General features: G+C 37.3%; 1 protein-coding gene across 7 annotated transcripts in view; it reads left to right on the forward strand.

Annotated features, from left to right (window-relative positions):
• Positions 1–24,483, forward strand: part of RIC8B (RIC8 guanine nucleotide exchange factor B) — a 98,388-nt gene that overhangs the window by 48,979 nt on the left and 24,926 nt on the right. For all 7 annotated transcript variants that reach the window (XR_004380187.1, XR_004380186.1, XR_004380188.1 and 4 more), the window contains exons 5-7: positions 9,386–9,614; positions 10,466–10,561; positions 16,007–16,151. Coding sequence is in view for 4 of the 7 variants with exons in the window: in XM_032836504.1 (XP_032692395.1) it covers positions 9,386–9,614; positions 10,466–10,561; positions 16,007–16,151 (470 nt within the window). In the remaining 3 variants the exon portion in view is untranslated. The remainder of the gene's footprint in view (positions 1–9,385; positions 9,615–10,465; positions 10,562–16,006; positions 16,152–24,483) is intronic.

The raw sequence follows: 24,483 nt of genomic DNA on the forward strand, positions 1-24,483 counted from the left end.
GTTACCAAAAAGTATACCATAAGCAATATGTATTAATTAAATTTTTAAAACATAAAAATTGGGTCACAGTCTCAAGTATTAATATTTAAAAAATAGTTCAAGTGTTGTGACTTGCTTGTTGGAGCTCTTGGTGGACTACTGCTAAAATGTGTCATTCTGTAAGAATTGAGTTCATGCATTTTTCTAGTTCTCTTTCTATTCTAGATCAGACTTGCTATAACAACACTTCTGACTTTAACATAAGACTGCTTATGGTGCTTTACTCTTTAAAAATACAAGTGGTATTTTTTTTAAGATTTTATTTACTTATTGGAGAGAGAGAGAGAGCATGAACAGGGGAGAGGCAGTGGGAGAGGGAGAAGCAGAGGGAGAGGGAGAAGCAGACTCCCCACTGAGCAGGGTGCCTGACTCACTGGGCTCAATCCCAGGGTTCCAGGATCCTGACCTTAGCTGAAAGGAGATGCTTAACCAAGTGAGCCACCCAGGTACCCCAAATACAAATGGTATTTTAAACAATTCAAATAAATTCAAATCTGCAAACAATTACCTTTGGCATTAACTCTGCTTTACAAATAAATTTGGATTCCTCTTAATAGTAGAAAACACCTACATTTACAATATTCTATTTTTCAAAATATGGCTTAAATAAAACTTCTTAGAAACACAACAGAGTATAAAAATGGAGCATAACCTTATTATTTTTCAATCAAATCCTTATTATTTTAGTTATGATCAGCAATTTATTATTTGATATTTTACAGAGTTTGTTGGTAGGTTACTTTATGTACTCTGCCCTGCAAACATTCAAAAGATTATTTTATTCACAATTAAAAACTGTGATTTCTTTTCCTTCAGCTACAGATCAAAAGTTCCTTTAATTTTCTTGAGACTGTGCCTTTAAAAAATAATCAGATTAAGTGCAATAAATCATGGCCTCTAAAACAATTTAAACACTCTGACTCATAATTTTTTTCATAATTGAGACCCTAGAAATACAGATGCTAAAACTTTTAAAAAATGGATTTACAATAAGAACAAGAGTAAATTGATGACTTTTTCTTTTGGAAATCAGTTATTGTAAGTTAAATGGCATTCATACAAGAATATAAGGAGAGGGACACCTGGGTGGCTCAGTCGTTAAGCATCGGCTCAGGTCATGATCCCAGAGTCCTGAGATCGAGCCCCACATCAGGCTCCCTTCTCCACGGGAAGACTGCTTCTCCCTCTCCCACTCCCCCTGCTTCTGTTCCCTCTCTCTCGCTGTGTCTCTGTCAAAAAAGTAAATAAAATCTTTAAAAAATAAAAAATAAATAAAGTCTTCATAATAAAAGAAAAAAAAGAATAAGGAGAAAGTGTTTTGGGAATTGTTACACTGGTTACAAAAAAAACATTGCTAAGGATTTCTCTGATAAATTTAATATTTTAACACAGCACCCAGTATTTATCAAAAAAAGAGCAAGAGGAGAGGTTTTAAGAACCAGATTTTTAAAAAAGTAATCAGATTTATTTTCTTTCTGATATTTACTTTAAATACTCTTTTTAAAGATACTTTACTTTAAATTTACTTTTATCTTAAAAGTTGCTCTAATAGGGCGCCTGGGTGGCTCAGTAGGTTAAAGCCTCTGCCTTTGGCTCAGGTCACGATCCCAGGTTCCTGGGATCGAGCTGCACATCGCACATTGGGCTCTCTGCTCAGCAGGGAGCCTGCTTCCTCCTCTCTCTCTGCCTGCCTCTCTGCCTACTTGTAATCTCTGTCTGTCAAATAAATAAATAAAATCTTAAAAAAAAAGAAGTTGCTCTGATAAAATATTAGCTACACTGTAAATAAGATTTCCCTAGAGCCACAAACAGGATATAGCAGTATATCTCAAAGCCTTTCCTAGGAGACTGAAGTTGCTGCTGACATGACAGTTTATCTGGAATGGCCCTGCATGTCCCTTTAATCGGAATTAAAGTGATTAGTATCATTTGAGAGTAGTGACTCTAGGCTAAGCCATTTAAATACAGAGAAAACTGCATTAACCCCAAAGGGTTATATTAGGAGACTTACTAGGATTTTAATACCCACTAAATTGTGTGTATTTATTTATAGTGTAGTACCCACTAAATTCTGCATATTTATACTTCAGTATTTATACAGAAAATCATGTGTGTGTTTAAGGCAAAGTTAAAACAAAAAAAATCGGAATGTTTTTCAAAGTAACATTTTGTTCCTTTTTTTTTTTAAGTTATTTTGTAAGTTTATTTTTTCTTTTTGACACTTTAAGGAAAAATGTAACAAAATAGGTAAACCTGGATAGTGTATGATTATGCATTAAAACTGAAAGAGTTGTGGTAACAATTAAATGAGAAATTAATAAAGCACTCTGTCCCTGCACCGAGGAAGCACTCAGCAAGTGTACGAGCTGCTGTCACCTCTGTGGTCACACTGCTGCCACCGCCACTTCTTTTACTGTTATTACAATAAGCACACTGGCTTTTAGGTCCAATACTTAGTTCCAGATATATTTTTAAAAGTTGTTTTTGATTTTGATATTTTGTTAGGATTTTTATGTATATCCTGTGATCATGTAGAGAAATCTATTTTCCATTCATCTGTTTTTCTCAAGCCAGGGATGTTCTATGATACGTGCATGCCAGGAGTCTACTAGGCTCCTTCAGGAGACAAGTGAGGAGAAACATGGCTAGGCCACAGCTTTTTCTGATGTGCGGTCTCCTTTTTTTCCCCACCCCCAGAGCAATCAAGAGGACAGGGACATAGAGATAAAATGAGTTAGCTCACATAGACAGTTGACCTTAACCTTTATTTCCACTAATCAGCATCTTAGATAGTTTTTAAAATCTACTTATTTCATTTCCTTTTGTCTATACTTAAAGTAACAAGTAAATTGTTGGTTTGAGTCATCTTTTTTGATACATTAAAGGACATCCTAATTCGGTTCATCTCTGTTATCTTACTGAAAGTATTTTCAACCCTCTTGTCCATAATCAGTTAACTTATGCATACACTGCCAAAAACAATTCCATATGGATATGGTTGTGGTTTTGTTTTATTTTAGAGAGAAGGGGGAAATGGGAATGGCCTAAATGCTAGAGGGGTGAGAAGAGTGGAGGACCAGATCTGATTTAATTTATTTTAGCCTCTCAACTCATTTCTTTCACTTAGCACACTGGCATCTACAAAATGCTTTCTCTCTTTATTTTCCCCCACGCTCAAAGAGCCTGTGTGTCTTTAAAAAGTACTTATCTCCCTGCCTTTTTTGTTGTTTCTTTGCTTAGACTAATATATCTCATATACTGGAGACAATTTAGTACCTAATGATACCTCATTACAATCCTAAGCAATGTCTTTTTTTCCAGCTTTATTGAGATTCAGTGGACGTATCACATTGTTTCAGTTTAAGGTATACAATGTTGTTGATTTGATAGATTTACATATTGTGAAATGATTACCACCACATCATTAGCTAGGCATAATGTCTAACACATGACCAACTTTTAATTAATGTTTGAAAATTGAGGGGAGAGGAGATGCGGGAACGGTTAAAACAGGTGAAGGGGATTAAAAGGTACAAACTTCTAGTTTACAATAAATAAGTCACAGAGATGAGAAGTACAACATAGGGAATAAAGTCAGTAATATTGTAATAATGTTATTTAGTGACAGGTGGTAACTACATTTATTGTGGTGAACACTGAGATTGAGTAATGTATAGAATTGTTGAATCGCTATGTTATTGTACGACTGAAATTAATATAACATTGTATATCAACTATACTTCAATAAAAAATTTTTTTTGTTAGAAGATTGAAAACTGGATGATATCATTTTTGGTTTCTACTTATTAACTGAGCACTTACTATATGCTAGGCACTATGTGGAACTTAAGGACAACAAAGATGAATATAGTATAATCTGTGTTCTCCAGGGCTTACCAGCTAGGGGGTAAAACAGACATGTAAGTAAATAAGTACAGTTATTTTGATGAGTGTTGTGTAAGACGTGGACAAGCTTATGTAGGTATACAGAAAACAAGAGAGTTTACTTTGGAGAGATTGCAGAAGGGGGTTCTTATTTTATTTTTTGTTATCATTAAAGCTCCTAGCTCTTTAACCTGATTCTTACTGTGAATAACCGTTACCTACGTGGAGAGATATCCACAGTGCATACTCTGGAGAAACGTAAAGTCTAAATGAGGAGACAAGACATAAATATTATGAAAAGTTAAAAATAATCCAACACCATAATAGAAGAGCTATCACAAGATAGTTTTTGAGTAGTTTCCCAGTGACTTAATTATCCAAATAATAATTGCTAATAGAGGGGCGCCTGAGGGGCGCCTGCTGGCTCAGTGGATTGAGCCTCTGCCTTTGGCTCAGGCCATGATCTCAGAGTCTTGGGATCGAGCCCCGCATTGGGCTCTCTGCTCAATGAGGAGCCTGCTTCCCCCTTTCTTTCTGCCTGCCTCTCTGCCTACATGTGATCTCTCTGTCAAATAAATAAAATCTTTTTAAAAAATAATAATTGCTAATAGAATTTAAAAGACTAGCTCACTGTGGTCTAACATGATGAGTGAAGTTTTCCTTACTTATACTATCTATAGCTGTTCTCCATCCTCATCCAGACCTCTGGTCTCCTGGTGATTCCCGTTTCTCCTACCTATGAGCCCTCTATGGGTTTACCTTCTTTCCTTTCTAATTCTAAAGCATTGGTTCATCATTTCAACCTATCTGTATGCCCTCATTGTCATGTCTTGCTAGTCTTGAAGCACCCAACCCCAGATCTGTCAGACCACCTTCTTTTTCTACTTCTAAACTCAGGCTTCCCTGACCCGTGGGACAGTTTTACCTAACCCAACAGTTTGATCCATCCTCTCCACTGCATTTAGAGTTGTTTCTCAGAAAGAAGATCTCTGCTTAGAATCCTCGTTGGCTCCCCTCTCTCTTTATGTTCAAGAGCAAACTTGTATTGTCATTTTGCATTTATTAATAATCTGCCTCCTTATCAGGGAAATCTATGTTTCCCTGGCTTCTGTACCTTTTTCTTTGCCAGAATAACTCTGGTTTAAGGTCATCAGTAACCCATCTGGCTATAACTTACATCTTATCACGGCAGTCCCCTTTATAATACTCCTACCCCACTCCCCACAGACATACATGTACTTTTCTGGTCTCATTGTCTACCAAGGCCCCTCCCTGCCTTGTCCTTTGCTTTACACAGTATACTTAGGGCCTAGCACAAGGCATAGTAAGTTGAGAATGAAGTGATGTTTAAGCTAGTCTTAAAGAATGAGAATATTCTTCTAGGCAGGAGAACCCATGGCCAAATACAGAAAAGAGTTTGTGTCTATGGCGTATTTAGAGAACAATGACCAGGTCACTGTGGGTTAAAAAGCTATGCTTTGCTGAGAGCAGCATTCAGGAGTCTTTTCATCATATCTTATCCAAAGTTTTCTGGACACTTCTCACCTGCAGTGGCTCCAGTCTTATCTTAACTATCTGGTTCTTCTACTGTTCTCGAATTTTAACTACTTGGGCTTTAGAGCCCTGGCTCCACCAGAATGCCTATTACTAAGGTCACTAGTAACTTCCATTTTGCAAAACCCAGTGGACACTTCTTGTCATCTTACTTGATCGGTCCCACATCATTTGACACCCCACTTTTGTGTATGTACTTTCTTCCAGGATACCATACTATCCTGGTTTTCCTCCTACCTCACTAGTTGTAATTTTTTCCTCAGTTCCTCAGCTTCCAGACAATAGAGTGCCCCAGGTTCAGCCCTCACAGTTTTTTAGTTCACACGCATTCCCTCTCTAATTTAATCAACCTGTTGTCTTCAGACACCATCTATCTGCTAATGATCTCTTAGCTTCTATCTCTAATCCAGATCTCCCTCTCCAAACTTGACTCTTGCCACTAACTTCCTATTAACATCTCCCCTTGGAAGTCTAATAGATATCCCAAATTTAACATATCCAAAATTAAATTCTTAGTCTTCCCCTGAAAAGCTGCTTCTCCTGCAGTGTTTTCCATTTCAGTTTATGGAAACTCCAGCTTTCCACTTGCTAAGGCTTGAACTTGGATTCTCACACTTCACAACTGGCCTGTCAATGTCTTTCAAAATGTATCCGGATGTAACCGCTTCACTATTATCATCATACTCAGTCACCTGAATTTTATAGTGATATCCTGATTCTTCTCACCTTTGATGTCCTGCCATTCTTTTCTCAATGCAGTAGTCAGAATGACTCTTTTTAGGTAAATCAGAGTATATCACCATGAAAGACCCTAGAGTGGCTCCTACTTCACTGAGCATAAAATTAAATTTTAAGAGCCTGCAAGACCAATCTGGCCATACCTGATCTCCTGTCCTACTCCTTTTCCTATATATAGTGGTTTGGCAACACCAACTTCTTTACAGTTCTTCATTTATGCCACTGCTTCTACCTTGGAGCCTTTGCTCTTGCTTTTCTTTCTCAAATGTTCTTTCCCCACATTGTCACATGGCTCACTACCTCACTTCATTTCTTTACTTAAATGTCCCATTTTAGTGAGGTCTAGCCTAATCACTCTATTCAAAATTATAACCCACCTGTTCTATCTTACTTTCCTGGGTTTCTCCACCAGGCCGCTTATCACCTTCTATCATGCTATTTAGTGATCTTATTTCTTTTGTTTACTGTTCATTGACTATCCTCTCCATGCTGGAAAATAAGCTCCCCAAAGGCAGGGATTTGTCTCTTTTCTTCATAAAACAATGCCTGACACAAATAATAAATAATTACTGAATCAAGCTAAAGTTAGGAATTTACATCTTTTGGAGGAAGTCTTTTGGAGATCTGAAGGTTCATTTAAGTAAGTTCTCAGCCATAAAGAAAAGATATGTGAGCCCCAAATAAAGAAGATATATTTGAACCAGGAAGATTTGTTAATGGCTATAGGTCTCCATGTAGCATTATCATGTTCCTCATTGTCATTTGGTATTAAATTATGTTTAGTCCAATGATTGATACAGGACTGTATTTTTAGATTGCCTCCCCTCCCCCACAACTAACAAGGCTTTAATCAGGGCATTAAGGAGTTCTAAATAGGCATTGCTTTTGAATCTGCATATCAGGAGGGGGCTGGGAGCATGAGTAGGAGGATGTCATGTCCCAGTGATTAATGATCTCTAGGAAGCTGAAAAGGGGAGAGTAATATACACAGTATTTCTACCCCCTGGAGTAGGAATGCAAACACCATTGTGCGGATCTGTGCATAGTCACTGACTTCCTGGTAGCTGGAGAATTTCATACACTCTTCTACCACAAATAAAACTGTCAGAGAAGTGACAGAGCTCAAAAAGCGGGCCTTCCTTCCTTAAAAAGAATAGCTCAAACACAGTGAGCCAGAAAATTAATTTTGTAGTTGTTTGGAAACCCAGCTGTTTAATAAGACAAGTGAAAATGGGAACTTTCCTTGAAAAGCCTAAAACCTCCAAATATTTGTTGAATCAAACTCTACATTTGGTTTCTTAAATTTACCAGATTCCTAGAAACTGCTTATTTTAAATGAATTTAAAGGGAAACATTCCTTTGTAATGAAATGCAACGTTTTAAACTTTTCAGTGTGGTCTCTGGTGCATTTAGAGAATCATGCTATCAGTGGACTTCAGTGCCTATTGCCTTATGTGTTGAAAAAAAATCCTAACATTTCAAAATGGTTTATACAGTTGTAGAAAGTAATTCTATGGTAGAGTTCTTTTGTTTTATTTGTTTTCATCCCCAGTGAATCTGTGATATTTAGTAACAGTTTCCAAATGCTTAAGTCAGAAGTGAAACATTTTTAAGTCTAGATAAGGAACTACAGAGGTTTGCAAAAATTTTTAAAAGAAAGTTTGTGGGGAAAGATTGTATTTCAACCAATTGTGATTTTTTTTTTCTATGAATAACCAAAATTAGGGCCATCGTTTAACAGTAGCAGGTAGTAATCACAGCAGCAGCAACAGATTTTTCATGGGGACCTTCAAATAACTTGTATTCTGCCAGGACTCATTCATCCATAGGACTTGTTATTTTTGCTTGTGGCTCAGATTGTTTTGATACCTTTTACATTACTACTCATTGTTCTGCACTGTCTAATTTTTAACCTTTGGTTTCTTATAAATATTTTTTTCCATGATATAAAAAGAAAGGAAGGAAATACTCATTCTTGGAAAAATGAGGACTACACTTCAGACTGAGAGAAAGAAAACAAATGTATATATTATTTCTGTTTTGTTGTTGCTTACTTTGTTTTATTTTTGAGGGTACCATTATAAACTAAATTAAAAAGAACTACTATGGTCTAAATTAAGACAGCATCAGATAGATTAAGCCCTGAGTTTGGTTTCCAAGTGGATAGACTTCTCCATTGCATTTGCAAGAGTTTATTTTTAGTCAGGATGTGGTTATTTTTAGATCTGCTTCTCTGTCACTAGGAAATGTAATGCCTGTCTTTCCATTGTTGTTTATCAGGAAGTTCTGAGGCACAGGCTTAGGAGATCCAGTTAGCAGAGAACACAACCTCCTTTTAGATGAAAGAATGTGAAATAATGCCTGAAGGAAAATCTGTTAATTGAGAACATATCTAATTTTAAAATTATTAGTGTCACTTTAATCTCTTACACACTGAGCAACAGAACAAGATTTTTAAGGAATACCAAAAACACAAGGTTTGGGTTCCCCCTACTGGTGTGCATCCCAGGTGCCTGTGAAAACAACATAGCAGAAAGGCCTACGGGATAAAGATTTGAAATGGCTATATTGGGCTCTTTTAAAGAGACCTGGTGATGAGAAAAGGAGAAAAAGCACCATTACCCATTTTCTGCTAATGTCTTTTTAAAAATGGGATGATCTAAAAATTGTATTTTTTATGTCCAGAAAGAACAAAACTTAATCCTATAATATTTGGTTTTTAATGTTGTTGCCTGGGATAAGCTGCTTATATACAGCTTCTCAAATGCTTTATGTTATAATCTAAGGAATAATAAAACACCAGTGGCTCCACAAAAGGATTTAAAACCCCAGGGAAAAAATATAAAGCTAGCATTGTGTCATAGTAAAATTAAAGAGCTGGTGTTAAAGCTAATTCCTATTTGAGCATTTCAGAAAGTGACATGACATCATGTGATTGTGTGTGTCCATTTAACATCTGTTCTTTCTAATTTGTCATATGTGTATTTAAAACAGTTCTCTTTATTTTCTGTCTCTTAGTCAGTAAATGCCAAGTAATATTAAAGGCTTGTTTTGAAAAAGAAAAATTTTAATTGACTCCTAGAAGTCATTTCTGAACTTCTTCTTATGTTTGCATTTTCAAAGACTATTCAATGAAATTAAAATATTGTATTTTTAAATTGCTTTTCAGCAATGCAGTCAACCTTTTAAGCAATGTTCCAGTCTCTTGTTTGGATGTTCTCATTTGTCCATTAACCCATGAAGAAACAGCCCAAGAGGCAACGACACTAGATGAACTGCCCAGTGATAAAACAGCTGAGAAAGAAACTGTTTTGAAAAAGAATACCATGGTATACAATGGCATGAATATGGAAGCCATTCATGTTTTACTCAATTTTATGGAGAAGAGAATAGACAAGGTAAGACTGATAAAACGGGAGGCCTTGGGAAGATGTTTCTAAAGAATGTCAATGTGCCATATGTGCAGACATCACAAGGACATGATTTTTAAATAAAAGCTTTTTTAAGTAGCTGATGTTTTACATAATTATATCCTAGAAATCATTTTATTACAGTATATAATTAATTGCAAGAACCAAATTTATTTGCTTAAAGCCAAAAATTTTGTTGATCCAAGACTAAAGCTATGACTCGTGCCTGAAAGTGAAGGAAAAATTAATTACTTTTCCATGTAGGTATTTTGTAAGACCTAGAAGTAAAAATTATCCCCCCAAAAAACTTGATGATAAATTCTTTCCATAATACCAAAAGGCTATCTTTTAAAAAAATCATCAACTTTTCATTTGTTGTGAGTTGCTTATTTTCTTATCTCTCACTTGTTTTTTCAGGTTAATTATATTAAAAGGTAGCAAGGTAGTGTGGGTGGGTCATCAAAACCTTTGATTCATTTAAGCCCAATGTAGGAAAATCCAGGGAGGATAAAAACAGACATTAAGGGGTGCCTGGGTGGCTCAGTGGGTTAAAGCCTCTGCCTTTGGCTTAGGTCATGATCCCAGGGTCTGCTTCCTCCTTTCTCTTTGCCTGCCTCTCTGCCTACTTGTGATCTCTGTCTGTCAAATAAGTAAATAAAAAATCTTAAAAAAAAACCCAGACATTAATAAACATGAAGTTAAGTGATGGAATGGAAGCTTATGTTGCTTTAATAACATAAACTGTCTTTCCCTCGAAAAAGGAGTAGTAACATGCTCAGTTATACAGAGGAAAGTAATACTGTTAGAAACTAATACAGTATGTCTGGTTTTCTTTATAGGGAAGCAGCTATAGAGAAGGTCTAACTCCAGTTCTCAGCTTATTAACAGAATGTTCCCGAGCCCATCGAAACATCAGAAAATTTCTCAAAGATCAGGTAACTGCTTAATGCAAATTACACCTCATAGTTAATCTTCTTATATGTGGCTTTTACAAGTAGAATTAATGAGTTGCATTCTTTCATAATGGTTTTCTTTCATAAAATCAGAAACTCCGAAAAGTTAGTTTTAGTCTTTGAAATCTTCATAATCCAGAAAAACGTGACCCTTTGTATTTTTCTGAGTCATTCATTCATTTATTCAACAAACATTTTAGATCTACTTTGTGCTGTCTTCTAAGCACTGAAAGATGATGTCTTTGCCTTACAGAGTTTACCTTACAATGGCAGAACAAAAAGGAAATGAATATATATATGTTATAATGGCATGTAGAGATGTGTTCTAAAAAAAGGAGAAGGGGAGACTTAGGGGACTAGGGAGGGCCTCTGTGAGAAAATGACATTTGAGCAGAAACTGATAAGAAAAGGATCTCTGAGAAAACCTGGAAGAGGAATGTAAAGAGAACAAGATCAAAGTCCCTGAGGTGAGAGGATGGTTTGGTGTGCTTACGGAAGAGCAAGGAGGCTAGACCAAACTGGCAAGGAGAGTGGTAGATGAAGTTAAAAAAAGGTAAGTAAGAACCAGATGCCTAAGGTTGTATAGGACTTTTGATGCCCTTCTAAGTGAGATGGGAAAGCACTGAACCCTTTTGAGAAGGGGAATTAGATGAAGGGGACGCCATTTATATTTTAAAATACTCTGGCTGCTATATATAGGATAGACTAGGAGGATGTGAGTAGATGCAAGGAGGCCAGTTGAAAAGAGAGCTGATGGTGAAGGTTTGGCGTAGGATGGTAGAGTTCATGGTAAGAATTCTTTCCATCTGCCATTATGATTTATCTTTGTCTCCCCTTCTATCATAATGGGTGAGTTTTCCCTGCTTTCTTCTGTGACCAGCCTCTGCACTTGTGTCCTGGATTCCTTTCCTTCTTGTCTTCTCGGGAACTTTTCTCCTGCGTTTATTTCCTCTCTTTTTGAATTAATCTTTTTTTTTTTTTTTTTAACGTGCTAGGTCATTTCTGCCTTCACCCAAACACACCTTCCATCTTAAAAACAAAACAAAAAACCTTCCCTCAATTATACTTCTCAAGTTGCCTCCCCATCACTCTGCTCTTCTTAGTGCAATGTTCCTCAAAAGAGTTTTCCATACTCTATTCTTTTTACTCGTCTTTCTCTCCTGAACCCACTGAAATTAGGCTTTCATGCTTTCCACCCTACTGCAAAGGTGCTCATCAAAATTCGTCAACCCAATATTGCCAAATCTGATAGCTCTCAAGTATTTTTTTAATGCATTCCCCCAGTGCATTTTGATGTAACTGACTATTCTGTCCTTCTTGAAATACTTTCTTCACTTGGTTTCTAGGACACAATGGGGGAACCTCTTTGCAATGTCTGAGTGCCCCAAGACAATGTTGTCTTTGTCTCCACTCCCACTCCCCTGGTGATCTCATTCAGCAGTCATGGTTTTGAAAATCATCTATATGCTGATGACTCCCAAATTTATATTTCCAGCCCTGACCTGTCCCTTCAGCTCCAGACTAACGTAACAAGCTGCCTACTCATCTCCTCCCCTTGGATGTATGGTAGAGGTCTTTAACATATGCCAAACTAAGCTCTTAATTTCCCACCCCTTCACCCTGTTTCTTTCCTTCTTCCACATTTCAGTATATGGTCCCATCATTCACCCCACTGCTCTTTTTCTGCCACATAGAATTTCCCTTGTTCAATGAACCAGCTTCATTTTACCCCTTTATGTTTATGGTCAAGATTTAGTAAGCGTCTTACTATATGGGAGGCACACTAGTAGATACCACTGGTAAGGAGAGATGAGAAAGTGGAGACTCTTTCTTTGAGGAGTTTACAGTTCACTAGAAGAAGAGAGGAGTGCAATGAAAACATGAATAATCATTTAAATCTAATGAAATAGTTAATGAATTAAGGTAATTTCCAGTTTGATTATTTTAAGACATTCTACCATGACTAGGAATACTTGGTAAAGAATAATGAATGAAAAATATTTTGTTTTCTGTATTTTAGCTTTTTTTCATAGGAGATCCAGGTTCAACTGAACTGTTTAGATTTTGCTGTCTCTGACCAAGATAGCCCCCAAAAAACCTGTTTCTTAACAACTTTGTATGAAGGCCTTGGGCCACATATTATGTGGACACAAAGATTATAAGACCCACTTTTTGTCCTCAAAGAAGCACTACAGTATAAAGAGATGAAACATGACAAGTAAAGATGACTAAGATATACGACACACACAAAAAAATCAACTTTCCTTCTGAGAAAGATGCAGTCTAAACTGTGATGATTAAGAAAGGCAGAATATGTGGCGCCGGGATGGCTCAGTGGGTTAAGCCTCTGCCTTCGGCTCAGGTCATGGTCTCAGGGTCCTGGGATGGAGCCCTGCATTGGGCTCTCTGCTCAGCAGGGAGCCTGCTTCCCCCTCTCTCTCTGCCTGCCTCTCTGCCTACTTGTGATCTCTCTCTCTGTGTCAAAAAAAGAAAGGCAGCATGTAAAGTAACAGATGATTAACTTTGGTAATAATATAAATAGAACAAATAATATAAATAGCTAATTAATTATTACGCCCTGTAGTTAATACCTGATTAAGTCCAACTCACGCATACCCAGAGGAAATTGGTCTTAAGTATTTAGACAGGTGGAAAGAGAATGTGGTAGAAATTACTGACCCAGGTTGGATTAGTCTGGAGAGGCGCTTACAGAAGAGACGAGATTTTGTGGATTTGAAAGAGGAAATGGACAAGATTTGTCAAAGAAAAGAAAAAAATTTGTTGGAGGGTAATATTTGGGAGAAAATAGAATGAGTCCATACAAATGCAGATTGTCTGGGAGTAATATGTAAGAATAAAAGCAACAAACTTCTATTTTAAAAAAAACTTGTTTCTAAGAAAACACAGCTAACAAAACTTTGGGGTGATAACCTTTGTTCATAGATTCTTTACTCTGGAACAGTAGTCACATACTACATGCAATCCCTTGTTCGATATCTCATTCTTCAATATATTCAGTATATAGAGACCATATAAAACTCAGTATGGTTGGCTGAGTCTTTACTGTGCAGTGACTTTGTACTTACAGAGCACAGAAATCATGGTGTTCTACTATTAGAAATATGGCTTCTATAAACACTTTGAGTAGATTATTAAGTTTTCTGAGGTTTAGTTGCCATTTGTGTTCAGAGCACCTTCAGTACCTCCTGATACATGGTAGGCACTCAATATAGAAGGAGAGAGGAAAGTCAGTTGAGTGAATTAAATAAAATGATATAAACATGAAGGGTCTGGCACGGTAAATTATTATTTGACTTGGTTTTTATCTCCATTTCCTCTCATAGTGCCTAGCTAATAGAAGGCGCTTTTAAAAAGATTCTGAGGGGTGCCTGGCTTCCTCAGTCAGTAGAGCATATGACTCTTGATCTCAGGGTTGTAAATTCGAGCCCCACGTTGGGTGTAGAGATTACTTAAAACCTTAAAAAAAAAAAAATCTGAATCCATTCCTCCTTCAGTCAACAAATATTTATTAAACACCTGTAGTATGCCATGAACTGAGAAGAATAAACAAAACAAAGACATCCCTGCCCCCTTGGCACTGACTCTTGTGGAAGAAGAGCCAACGGTAAAGCAATATATACTGTGTCAGGTGGTGATGAGTGCTGTGAGGAAGGCTAAAACACTTAGAGGAGGTTGTATACAAAAAAGAGAAGTCATATAGGGTGGTCAAGGTTAGTCATATAGGGTGGTCAGGAAATGTTACCCTATAAGTAACATTTGAACACAGACCTGAAGTAAGGGAATGAGCCATGCAAGTTTCTAGAGAAAGAGTTTCTGGGCAGAGGGAGCAGCAAATTCAAAGACCATGAGACAGGAAAGTGGATGGTGTGTATAAGGAGTTCCATGGAGGTCTGTGTGGCTGTAGCAGTGTCGGCCAGAACTGTAGAAATAAAGTTAGAAAAAGAGCAGGAAGCTGGATTATGTGAAACCTAAGGGAGTTGTAAGGACATTGTTTTTCATTGTAAGATGAGAAGCACTGGGAACTAGAAGACTTTGAGAACAGAAATGACATGATCAGACTTTCATAGGCTCTCTAGCTGCTTTGTAGAGGATGAATCACGGAAGAACTGGGATGGAAGCAGAGAGCACTGGGAGGTTGTGGTAATAACCAGTTTGGGGTGAGACATATCAGTAACTTGGATATGATAATACTAGAGGAGGCAGTGAGAAGTGGCTAAATTATGGATATATTTCAGAGGTAGAAACAATATAATTTACTGGTGGATTGGATATGGGGTGTGAAAGAAAAAAGGCTATTTCCAAGGTGTTTGTACTAAACAGTTGGAAAAATAGACTTACCATTTAATGCGATGGAAAACTAAGAAGGAACAGCTTTGGTGGGAGCATGGAAGATTTGTGTTTAGGGCATGCTAAATTTGAGAGGCCTATAAAAGTCTGGAAGTCAGCAAAGAAATCAAGATAGAAATATAATTTAGGGCGTTCTCAGTGTAGACCATCTAATGCCATAAAACTGGATGAGATCACCCGTAGATTCCGTGAAAATAGTGAAGAACGTTGCCCAAGAGCTCAACCCTTGACTCTTCCAATACTTAGAAAACAAGGGGAGAGAAAGAATTGGCAGAAGAGGCTGAGAGGAAGCAACCGGTTGAGATAGGAGGAGACCCTGAAGAGGGAGGGGTCTGGGTGGATGAGTTGAACGAGTGAGCTGGCAAAAAAACAGACAAGCCAAGAAGCGTCCTAAGCCCTCTGCAGATCACAATCAATAAAACAGGGATAGTGATGTTACTACCTCCTTTGCAGGCTTACTGTGGAGACCGATTATACGGAATGTATGTATATCCTCTATTATAGCAACTAGCACCTAGAAAATATTCAATAATGAATAGCCATTTTTTATTATAAAATAAAATAAGAAAACCTAAGTACAGACTTTTTCTTTTTTTCTTTTCTTTTCTTCTTTTTTTTTTTTTCTTCTTTTCGTAAATACTGAAAATGCTACAGGAATTACAAGAAGGGGAAAATCAATAGGAGTCAAAGTTTTAAGGAAGGCCCCGTGGAAGAAGGAGAAACTTGACCCTGGCTTTAAAGTGGATTTGGATAGAGGCAGGCAAAGGCATTCCAGATGCTTTGATGATTAAAAATTCCAAATGAATCAGAGTATTTCATGGTGGTACAGTGAAGGGATGTTTCTCTTCAAATGAAATTTCATTACAACCATGAAATCACTTTAGTTTTTTTGTTTTGTTTTGTCTTATTTGGAAGCAAACCTATTCAGTTTTTAAAAGCTTTTTCCATTTTTACAAAACTGAGCTCATAGACATTATAAGACTGACCAGTTGCATGGTACCATCCTCACTTACTCTAGGACCCCACAACTGATGATGGTTTTTGCATTTCTGCCATTAGGTTTTACCACCATTGAGGGATGTGACAAATCGACCTGAAGTTGGCTCAACTGTGAGAAATAAGCTGGTGCGCCTCATGACACATGTTGACCTTGGAGTCAAGCAAATTGCTGCTGAATTCCTTTTTGTCCTTTGCAAAGAGAGAGGTAGGTTAAACTCTCTTTGCTCTCTATGTTTTTATTTTTCAGAGGGAATTTGAGAAATCTTTCTGTTAATAGTAGCCATCTCATTCCACTCTTTTCAGAGCTTACTCTTATCTTCTATTAGAGGGCCTGAGGATATATTAAAAATTAATCATTTAAAAAACATTTTCTATATGCTTCTGTGCAAACACACTCACATTAAACTTTGCCTTCTGTATCCTTAACCCACGCTTCTTAATCTTGTGAGTCAGGACCTGGAATCATAATGAAAAATCTGCTTAAGTAATTCAGGTACTACTTTTTTTTTTTTTTTAAGATTTTATTTTTATAAGTAATCTCACTCAGTGTGGGGCTTGAACTCACAACCCTGAGATCAAGTGTTGCACGCTCTTGCATGCACCAACTGAGCCAGCCAGGTCCCCCAGGGTGCTGATATTTTATAACCAGACACAGGCCTGGGTTAGTTCCCCTTTTTAATTTCTCTTGGAATTAAAGCTATAGGAGTTATGGTTTCTTCACTAAGTTATTTTATCAGTAGATAATTATTTGATGTGAGCTACATACATTCCTTACCCTTGAGATAAGGATAAGATAGCGGTAGAGAGAAATTTTAAAATAACTATACTACGGTGTAATAAACACCATTATAAAGTGACTGTCTTCTGAGATAACATCTAACAATTTCAGATATTTTTTTTAATTATATGGGCTATTTCCCCTGCAAAAGCAGGTTCTTCAAACAAGGAACTTCAAGATACCCAGATATTTTTACCTATATTTTTCTTTAGCTCCTAGTTTTATAAATGTACTGATATGAAAATCCCATCTAAGCAGATTTTATATTCCACTTTTTTAAAGTACCTCCGTTTCGTGAGACAGAATTTGGAGGTAGAAAACTCACTTCTCTCAAAATCTTAAGTTAGTTTAATTCTTTTTTTTTTTTTTACCCAGCTTTATTGAGGTGTAATTGACAAGAAAAGTTATATGTATTTAAAGTATATTAATACAACATGATGATTTGGTACATGTATACACTGTGAAGTGATTAACACAGCTTAAGACATCTACCACCTCACAGTTACTTTTTGGTTTTTTTGTGTGTGTGGTGAGAACGCTGAAGACTGATCTTAGCAAATTTCAAGTGTAGATAGAATAGTATTAACTATAGTTAATACTATTAACTATAATCATGCTAGTTAACCGTGCTAGACATTGGATCCTCAGAACTTACTATAACTGAAGGCTTATAGCATTTGATCAGCAGCTCCTCATTTCCCCCATCCCCAGCCACCACTCTACTCTCTGTTTCCAGGATTTTAATTTTTTTTTTAAAGATTACACATTTAAGTGAGATCATATACTATTAGTGTTTCTCTGGTTTTTTCACTTAGCATAATGTTCTCTAGGTTCATCCTTGTTGTAACAAATAGCAAGATTTCCTTCTCTGTCATGGCTGAAATAAATAAATACACACACACATATCTCCTTTATCCATTCATCTGTCAATGGACTCTGCTTTTTTCCATATCTTGGCTATTATGAATAATGCTTTAGTGAACATGGGACTGTAGACATCTCTTGGGAATAAAGACTTCATTTGCTTCAGATATATACCCAAAAGTGTGATTGCTTGATCATATTGTAGTTGTTTCTAATTTTTTGAGTAGCCTCTGTGCTGTTTTTCATAGTAGCTGGACCTATTTGTATTCCCGCCAGTGGTGTGTAAATGTTCCCTTTTTGCCACATCCTTGCCAACACTTACCATCTCTTATCTTTTTGGTAAAAGCCGTCCTAACAGGTGTGAGGTGATCTGTCATTATAGTTTTGATTTGCGTCTTCCTAATGATTAGGGATGTTGCGCCTTTTCACAAAAATACCTGTTGGTCGTTTGTATGTCTTTTTTGAAAAAACGTCTTTACAGGCTTTTTGTCCATTTTTTAATAGAATTATTTGGGGTCTTTGCTGTTGAGTCGTATCCACAGAATTCTTAAACTTTATTTTCTGACTTTATTTCCACTTCAGTTCCTGTTAAGATGGTATATTAACAACATAATTTGATCAATATAATAATAATGATAATAAATACAAGTATTATGTATGGGGGTGTCATGTTCCAAACATTCTATGCCATAAGCTCATTTATTTCTCATAAGGACCCTCCAGTGTCATAAATGAATTAACCTGGCACTTTCAGTAATTTATTCATGGTCACACAATTGCTTGAGGGCTAAAGCCCAAATTTGAGTCCTCTTTCCATACTGCCACATTTCCTTTTATAATAATTTTCACCAATTGTCCTCATATCTGCTCTTTTAAACAATTCAATTCTTTCATGACTCTGAAAAAAGATTGATGTAGCATCTTGGAATTATGTGACTGGTACAGTCATATGGTAATCTGTAAATACTGGCTGAATTGAATCAGTTTTTTCCAAGATCAGAAATGAGCAGTTTGGGGCACCTCAGTGGGTTAAAGCCACTGCTTTCGGCTCAGGTCATGATCCCAGGGTCCTGGGATCAAGTTCTGAGTCGGGCTTTCTGCTCAATGGGGAGCCTGCTTCTTGCTCTCTCTCTGCCTGTCTCTCTGCCTGCTTGTGATCTCTGTGAAATAGATAAATAAAATATTTTTTTAAAAAATTAGAAGAAAAAGGAAAAAAAAGAAATGAGCTGTTTTTTAAAGTGTAATTATGTATGCATACATAAATCTAAATTACACACTGTATCTATCAGTCAAAAGAAGTTTATCAAAATATACACTAACATCTTATCCATTGTTACCTCTCACTAGGATGACTGGTGACTTTTTTTTTAGTTCTGTGTATTTTATAATTTTTCTACAATGACCATTTCTTTCTTTTTTTTTTTTTTAAGATTTTATTTGTTTATTTGACAGAGATCACAAGTAGGCAGAGAGGCAGGCAGAGAGAGAGAGGGAAGCAGGCTCCCCACAGAGCAGAGAGCCTGATGCGGGGCTTGATCCCAGGACACTGGGATCATGACCTGAGCTGAAGGCAGAGGCTTTAACCCACTGAGCCACCCAGGTGCCCCTACAATGACCATTTCTTGTTTACTTTTAAACATTTTTTAAAGAGAAAACTAAAATTTATTTCTTCTATAATTATATATCTAAATACATAAATTAACATATCTAAATATAATCACTTAGCATTTAATGTGTCAGTGTGATAGCAAATATGGCGTATGCATTTATAAATGAATTTGCTCACTGTTTCTCATTTGAAAGGATTACTTTTGTTCTCTCTTAGTCTATTTGAGGTTTTTATAATCCTAATTTTGAGCCCAAAGCCAACCCATATTAGCAGAAGTATATCCATTTTCATTTGACCTTGAACAATTCTATATATACTCATCCACTTTTCCTTCCAGTTTGATTTTAAGTTTAGTAGATATATTCTTCTGGAATAAAAATTTACCTATTTAACAAAAAAACAACTTCTGAGCTAGAGCCAGGGAATACAGAGGTATAAAGATAAACAAGGTGTCTGCTCTCCTATTACTTTCTTACCAAGGGTTACCAACTCATATGCCTACAAGTGCCAAGCTGGTAATAAAAATGGACCGGACATAAGAAGATAAATGAAAACTGACACTTATCTCATTGCTGGGAAGGCAGCGGGTTGGGAGTAGGGGAACAAGGGGTTGGTGCAGAATTGGAGAGAGGACATTGCTGCTACTTAGCTCCAATTGATTGTTACCATGAAGGAACATATGGCCAACATTACCAAACCTTGCAGGTTTTTCAAGAGAAGCCAGGGCTCTGAATTTTTACATAAAATCTCCCAGTTTTTAAATGCTGTCAACATATTCTAATTTAAAACCATCTAGCCAAAAAAGAAAGAAAGAAAGAAAAGTTTGTAGTCTACATTCAACTTGTAAGTCATTAGATTTTGGAGTTGGCGTTAGGTTTGGAGGGAAACTCTATTAAAATGAGATTAATTCCAAATAATTCATCAGTGTTGAACTTCCCTTTTAAGGACGTTCAAAGCTAAGGTTGAAGGTGAAGATACCATGATCAAGGCTCAAGAGTCACGTCACACTAAGTGGAAACAGCAAACAGCAATCAAATTAGGTTAGGGACGCAGAGACTAAATGAAGAATGAAAACTGAAATGGTACAAGATACAAAGGGCAAAATTTCATGGCAGACTTGGCACAGAAAGAGTAATTCAAGTGTCTTAAATACCCATCTATGCCAGGCTAAAACTGTAACCCCAGTTACACAGGTTAACTTGTACTCATGCCTACCAACTTGTGTTGAGCCAAATCTAAACTTGTATTACCTGCTCTGCAAATTGTATACTCTCTCCAGGGTGCCTAAACAGAGGCCTTATATCATCTAATAAAAGAAAGTAATTTATAATACAATCCTCCCTGTTAACACATTCATTAATTCCCAGCATGTGCTAGGCACTGTGGTTGGGGCTGAACCACACAGAGAAATAAGGCTGGAACACCTCAGCACATAGCCCCGCAACTGCAAGCTTGCTCTTGTCTCCTTTATTTCAGTCTCCCATGTAGAAGTGTCAGTTTAGCTTGAAGCTAACATCTCCTGCCTGCTGATCTTTTCATCTTCTTGGAAAGCAGTTACTTTCTATTCTTTTGTTAACTCTCCCTATGTGTTTTCCTCAACCTATATACATCTCCATGTCACTGTCCTTCACATCTTAGCATCTTGAAAGATTAGTCTGGTTTTCCTCTTAGTATCCTTACTAGCCACTCAGGCTTCAACTTGCTGCAAGTTAGGCTTTCCACTGTCAATCCCTCCCTTCCAGACCCCCCTGGAAGTGTTCTCCATAAGCTCACAAGGTAACCAATGTTCATAAGCAATGGTTTTTTTTTTTTTTTTTTTTTTTTGGTCTTTATCTTACTGTTGACCACTCTCTGTCTCTGCGCTACCAAGCACTCCTAGATTGCCTCTGACCTTTCTTTCTAGTCTTACCAACTGTCTTTGCCCACACTTAATTGCCAGTGTTCCCTAGAGTTCTCATCTGACCCCTGTTCTCCCTTTCCATTGTTTCCTGAGTCATCTCATCCTCTCCCTTGGCTTCTGCTTCAGCCTATTTGCTGGGGATTCCCAAATCTGTGTATCTCTTAATAAACTATTAAAATATTCATAGCCCTCTGTTTCTGGTCAGGTTTTCTTCAGTCTGTCTCCCACATGGCCAACAGAGGGATTCTTCTAAAATACAGTCTTGTCATGACCACCCTGTAGAACTGTCAGTGACTTCCTGACACCTGGTAAAATCCAAATTTTATTAGATACTAACTTCATGGCCTGCCTCTGTATTCTAAATTCGATTTGCTATTATATACTTTCTGCTTAGTCATGCTAAATTTTTTATTCTTGCCTAATTATACTTTACCATTTCTTGGCATTATCTCCACGACTTAGCAGATGCCGTTCCCTTTGCATGGAATATCTTTGTTAGTATGGTGAGCTTTATTCTTTTTTTTTTTTTTTAATTTTGTTTTTTATAAACATATATTTTTATCCCCAGGGGTACAGGTCTGTGAATCGCCAGGTTTACACACTTCACAGGACTCACCATAGCACATACCCTTCCCAATGTCCATAACCCCACCCCCCCCAACCCCCCTCCCCCTATCAACCCTCAGTTTGTTTTGTGAGATTAAGAGTCACTTATGGTTTGTCTCCCTCCCAATCCCATCTTGTTTCATTTACTCTTCTCCTACCCCCTTAACCCCCCATGTTGCATCTCCTCTCCCTCATATCAGGGAGATCATATGATAGTTGTCTTTCTCCAATTGACTTATTTCGCTAAGCATGATACCCTCTAGTTCCATCCACGTCGTCGCAAATGGCAAGATTTCATTTCTTTTGATGGCTGCATAGTATTCCATTGTGTGTATATATACCACATCTTCTTTATCCATTCGTCTGTTGATGGACATCTAGGTTCTTTCCATAGTTTGGCTATTGGAGACATTGCTGCTATAAACATTCAGGTGCACGTGCCCCTTCGGATCACTGCGTTTGTATCTTTAGGGTAAATACCCAGCAGTGCAATTGCTGGGTCATAGGGTAGTTCTATTTTCAACATTTTGAGGAACCTCCATGCTGTTTTCCAAAGTGGTTGCACCAGCTTGCATTCCCACCAACAGTGTAGGAGGGTTCCCCTTTCTCCGCATCCTCGCCAGCATCTGTCATTTCCTGACTTGTTAATTTTAGCCATTCTGACTGGTGTGAGGTGGTATCTCATTGCGGTTTTGATTTGTATTTCCCTGATGCCGAGTGATATGGAGCACTCTTTCATGTGTCTGTCGGCCATCTGGATGTCTTCTTTGCAGAAATGTCTGTTCGTGTCTTCTGCCCATTTCTTGATTGGATTATTTGTTCTTTGGGTGTTGAGTTTGCTAAGTTCTTTATAGATTCTGGACACTAGCCCTTTATCTGATATGTCGTTTGCAAATGTCTTCTCCCATTCTGTCAGTTGTCTTTTGGTTTTGTTAACTGTTTCCTTTGCTGTGCAAAAGCTTTTGATCTTGATAACATCCCAATAGTTCATTTTTGCCCTTGCTTCCCTTGCCTTTGGCGATGTTCCTAGGAAGATGTTGCTGCGGCTGAGGTCGAAGAGGTTGCTGCGGTGAGCTTTATTCTTGAAGATCAGCTTAAGTATCTTCTCTGTGAAGACTTGTCTCATCATAGAGGCAAAGTTAATCATTCTCTCTTCCTTGTACCATTTTTACTTAAGTCTGTTTTTAGTGCTTTTGACATTTGCTATGTTCTCACTCTCAGTTAATGTCTAGAACTCAAGTTCAACAAATTGAGTTTCTTTAGGTCAGAGATCATGTCTTCTTCATCTTTGGATTCCGAATTTTAACAAAGTACCTTACAGATGGTTATAAAAAAGTAAACCTTTCTGCTGTCTGAATGGAGTATAGTGACTATATCATCTTGTGGATCTCTCCATATCGAGGAATAATCAGTACACTATAAGAGAGAAATGACAGCCTGAAAGAGGGAATGACTGGGTAGTGTGGACACAGCCAGAGAAAGTCTTCACAGAGAAATGTGAAACAGCCTTGGTATTTATAAGAAAGAGACTAATTCAAGAAGAGAAGAATCCACGATGTATAGGAATGATAGATAGGTTTGGAAAAGGCCACAGAGTCCAGAAAATGAAGAATCCATAGCCTTTGTGGCAGATCTTAAAGGTTTTATCCACGAAGGTGATAACACCATATTTTTGCTTTACAAAGATCTATGAGGCAGTTATATGGAACGAGGAATAGAAGGATGTGAGACTAGAAATAGGGAGACTAATTAGAGGAAGTTGCTAGTGTAAAATTTCCAAAAGTAGCAGTATTTGGAAGGAAAAGGATTATAAAACCTCTACATAACAAAGAAAAGGGAATGGTCTCTGGGTAGAATCTGGCTCTGCCATTCTGTCCTTGGTAAACAGCAGAACCTCTTTTTGTTTTCATGATAGAGTGTGATAAGACCCACATTTGTGTAAGCAATGATATCATAACTACCAGTGCATGTCTAACTGCAGTGTACTCCTGTGGTTGTTTTCCTCTGTTCATAGTGCCCTCTGGCATCTTGATAATGGTGAAATACTTTATGCAGCTGTCTGACTGAATGCTGATTTGTCTCATTTCTGTAGCAGTTTTACAAAACTAACTGCATGGTTGATTACTGGGACAAAAAAATATTTTTATATTGTTTCTTTTTGGGTTTTTTTTTTAAGATTTTATTTATGCATTTATTTGACAAAGAGAGAGAGAGCACAGGAAGGCAGAGCAGCAGGCAGAGAGAGAGGGAAAAGCAGGCTCTGTGCTGAGCAGGGAGCCTGATGTGGGGCTCAATCCCGAGACCCTGGGATCACGACCTGAGCTGAAGGCAGATGCTTAACAGCCTGAGCCACCCAGTGCTCTGTTTCTTTTTGTTTTTAGGGCCACCAGGAAAACCTTGCCTTGCCTTAGCAACTCATTTTAACATCTAAATTCAGTCCATTTTCCTTTTACTACCTTCCCAATACTGAACAGGATATCGTACAGTATATTTGAAAATAGCTAAAAAGTAGCTCAAAACACTCCACCAAATAATGTCAGTCAGAACTTCACAAAGAAAATGTTTCTCACTGTGAAAATTTCATAATCCATTTGTCTCCCTACCCCAACCCCCATTTTTTAAGTATTTTATCCTATTAACAGAAGTTCATTTGATTTTAAAACTATTGCCTATAGCCTTACCTGTTTTAAAGGCAAAGTATGTCTTAAATAGCCTTTGTAACCCAAACTGTCACAGAGTTGACACGTTTGTTCCTGTGAATGAACAGTAAGCATTATTTT

Source organism: Lontra canadensis, unplaced genomic scaffold (genome assembly GCF_010015895.1).
Source record: "Lontra canadensis isolate GAN:19392208 unplaced genomic scaffold, GSC_riverotter_1.0 scaffold93, whole genome shotgun sequence".
Lineage (NCBI taxonomy): Eukaryota > Metazoa > Chordata > Mammalia > Carnivora > Mustelidae > Lontra > Lontra canadensis.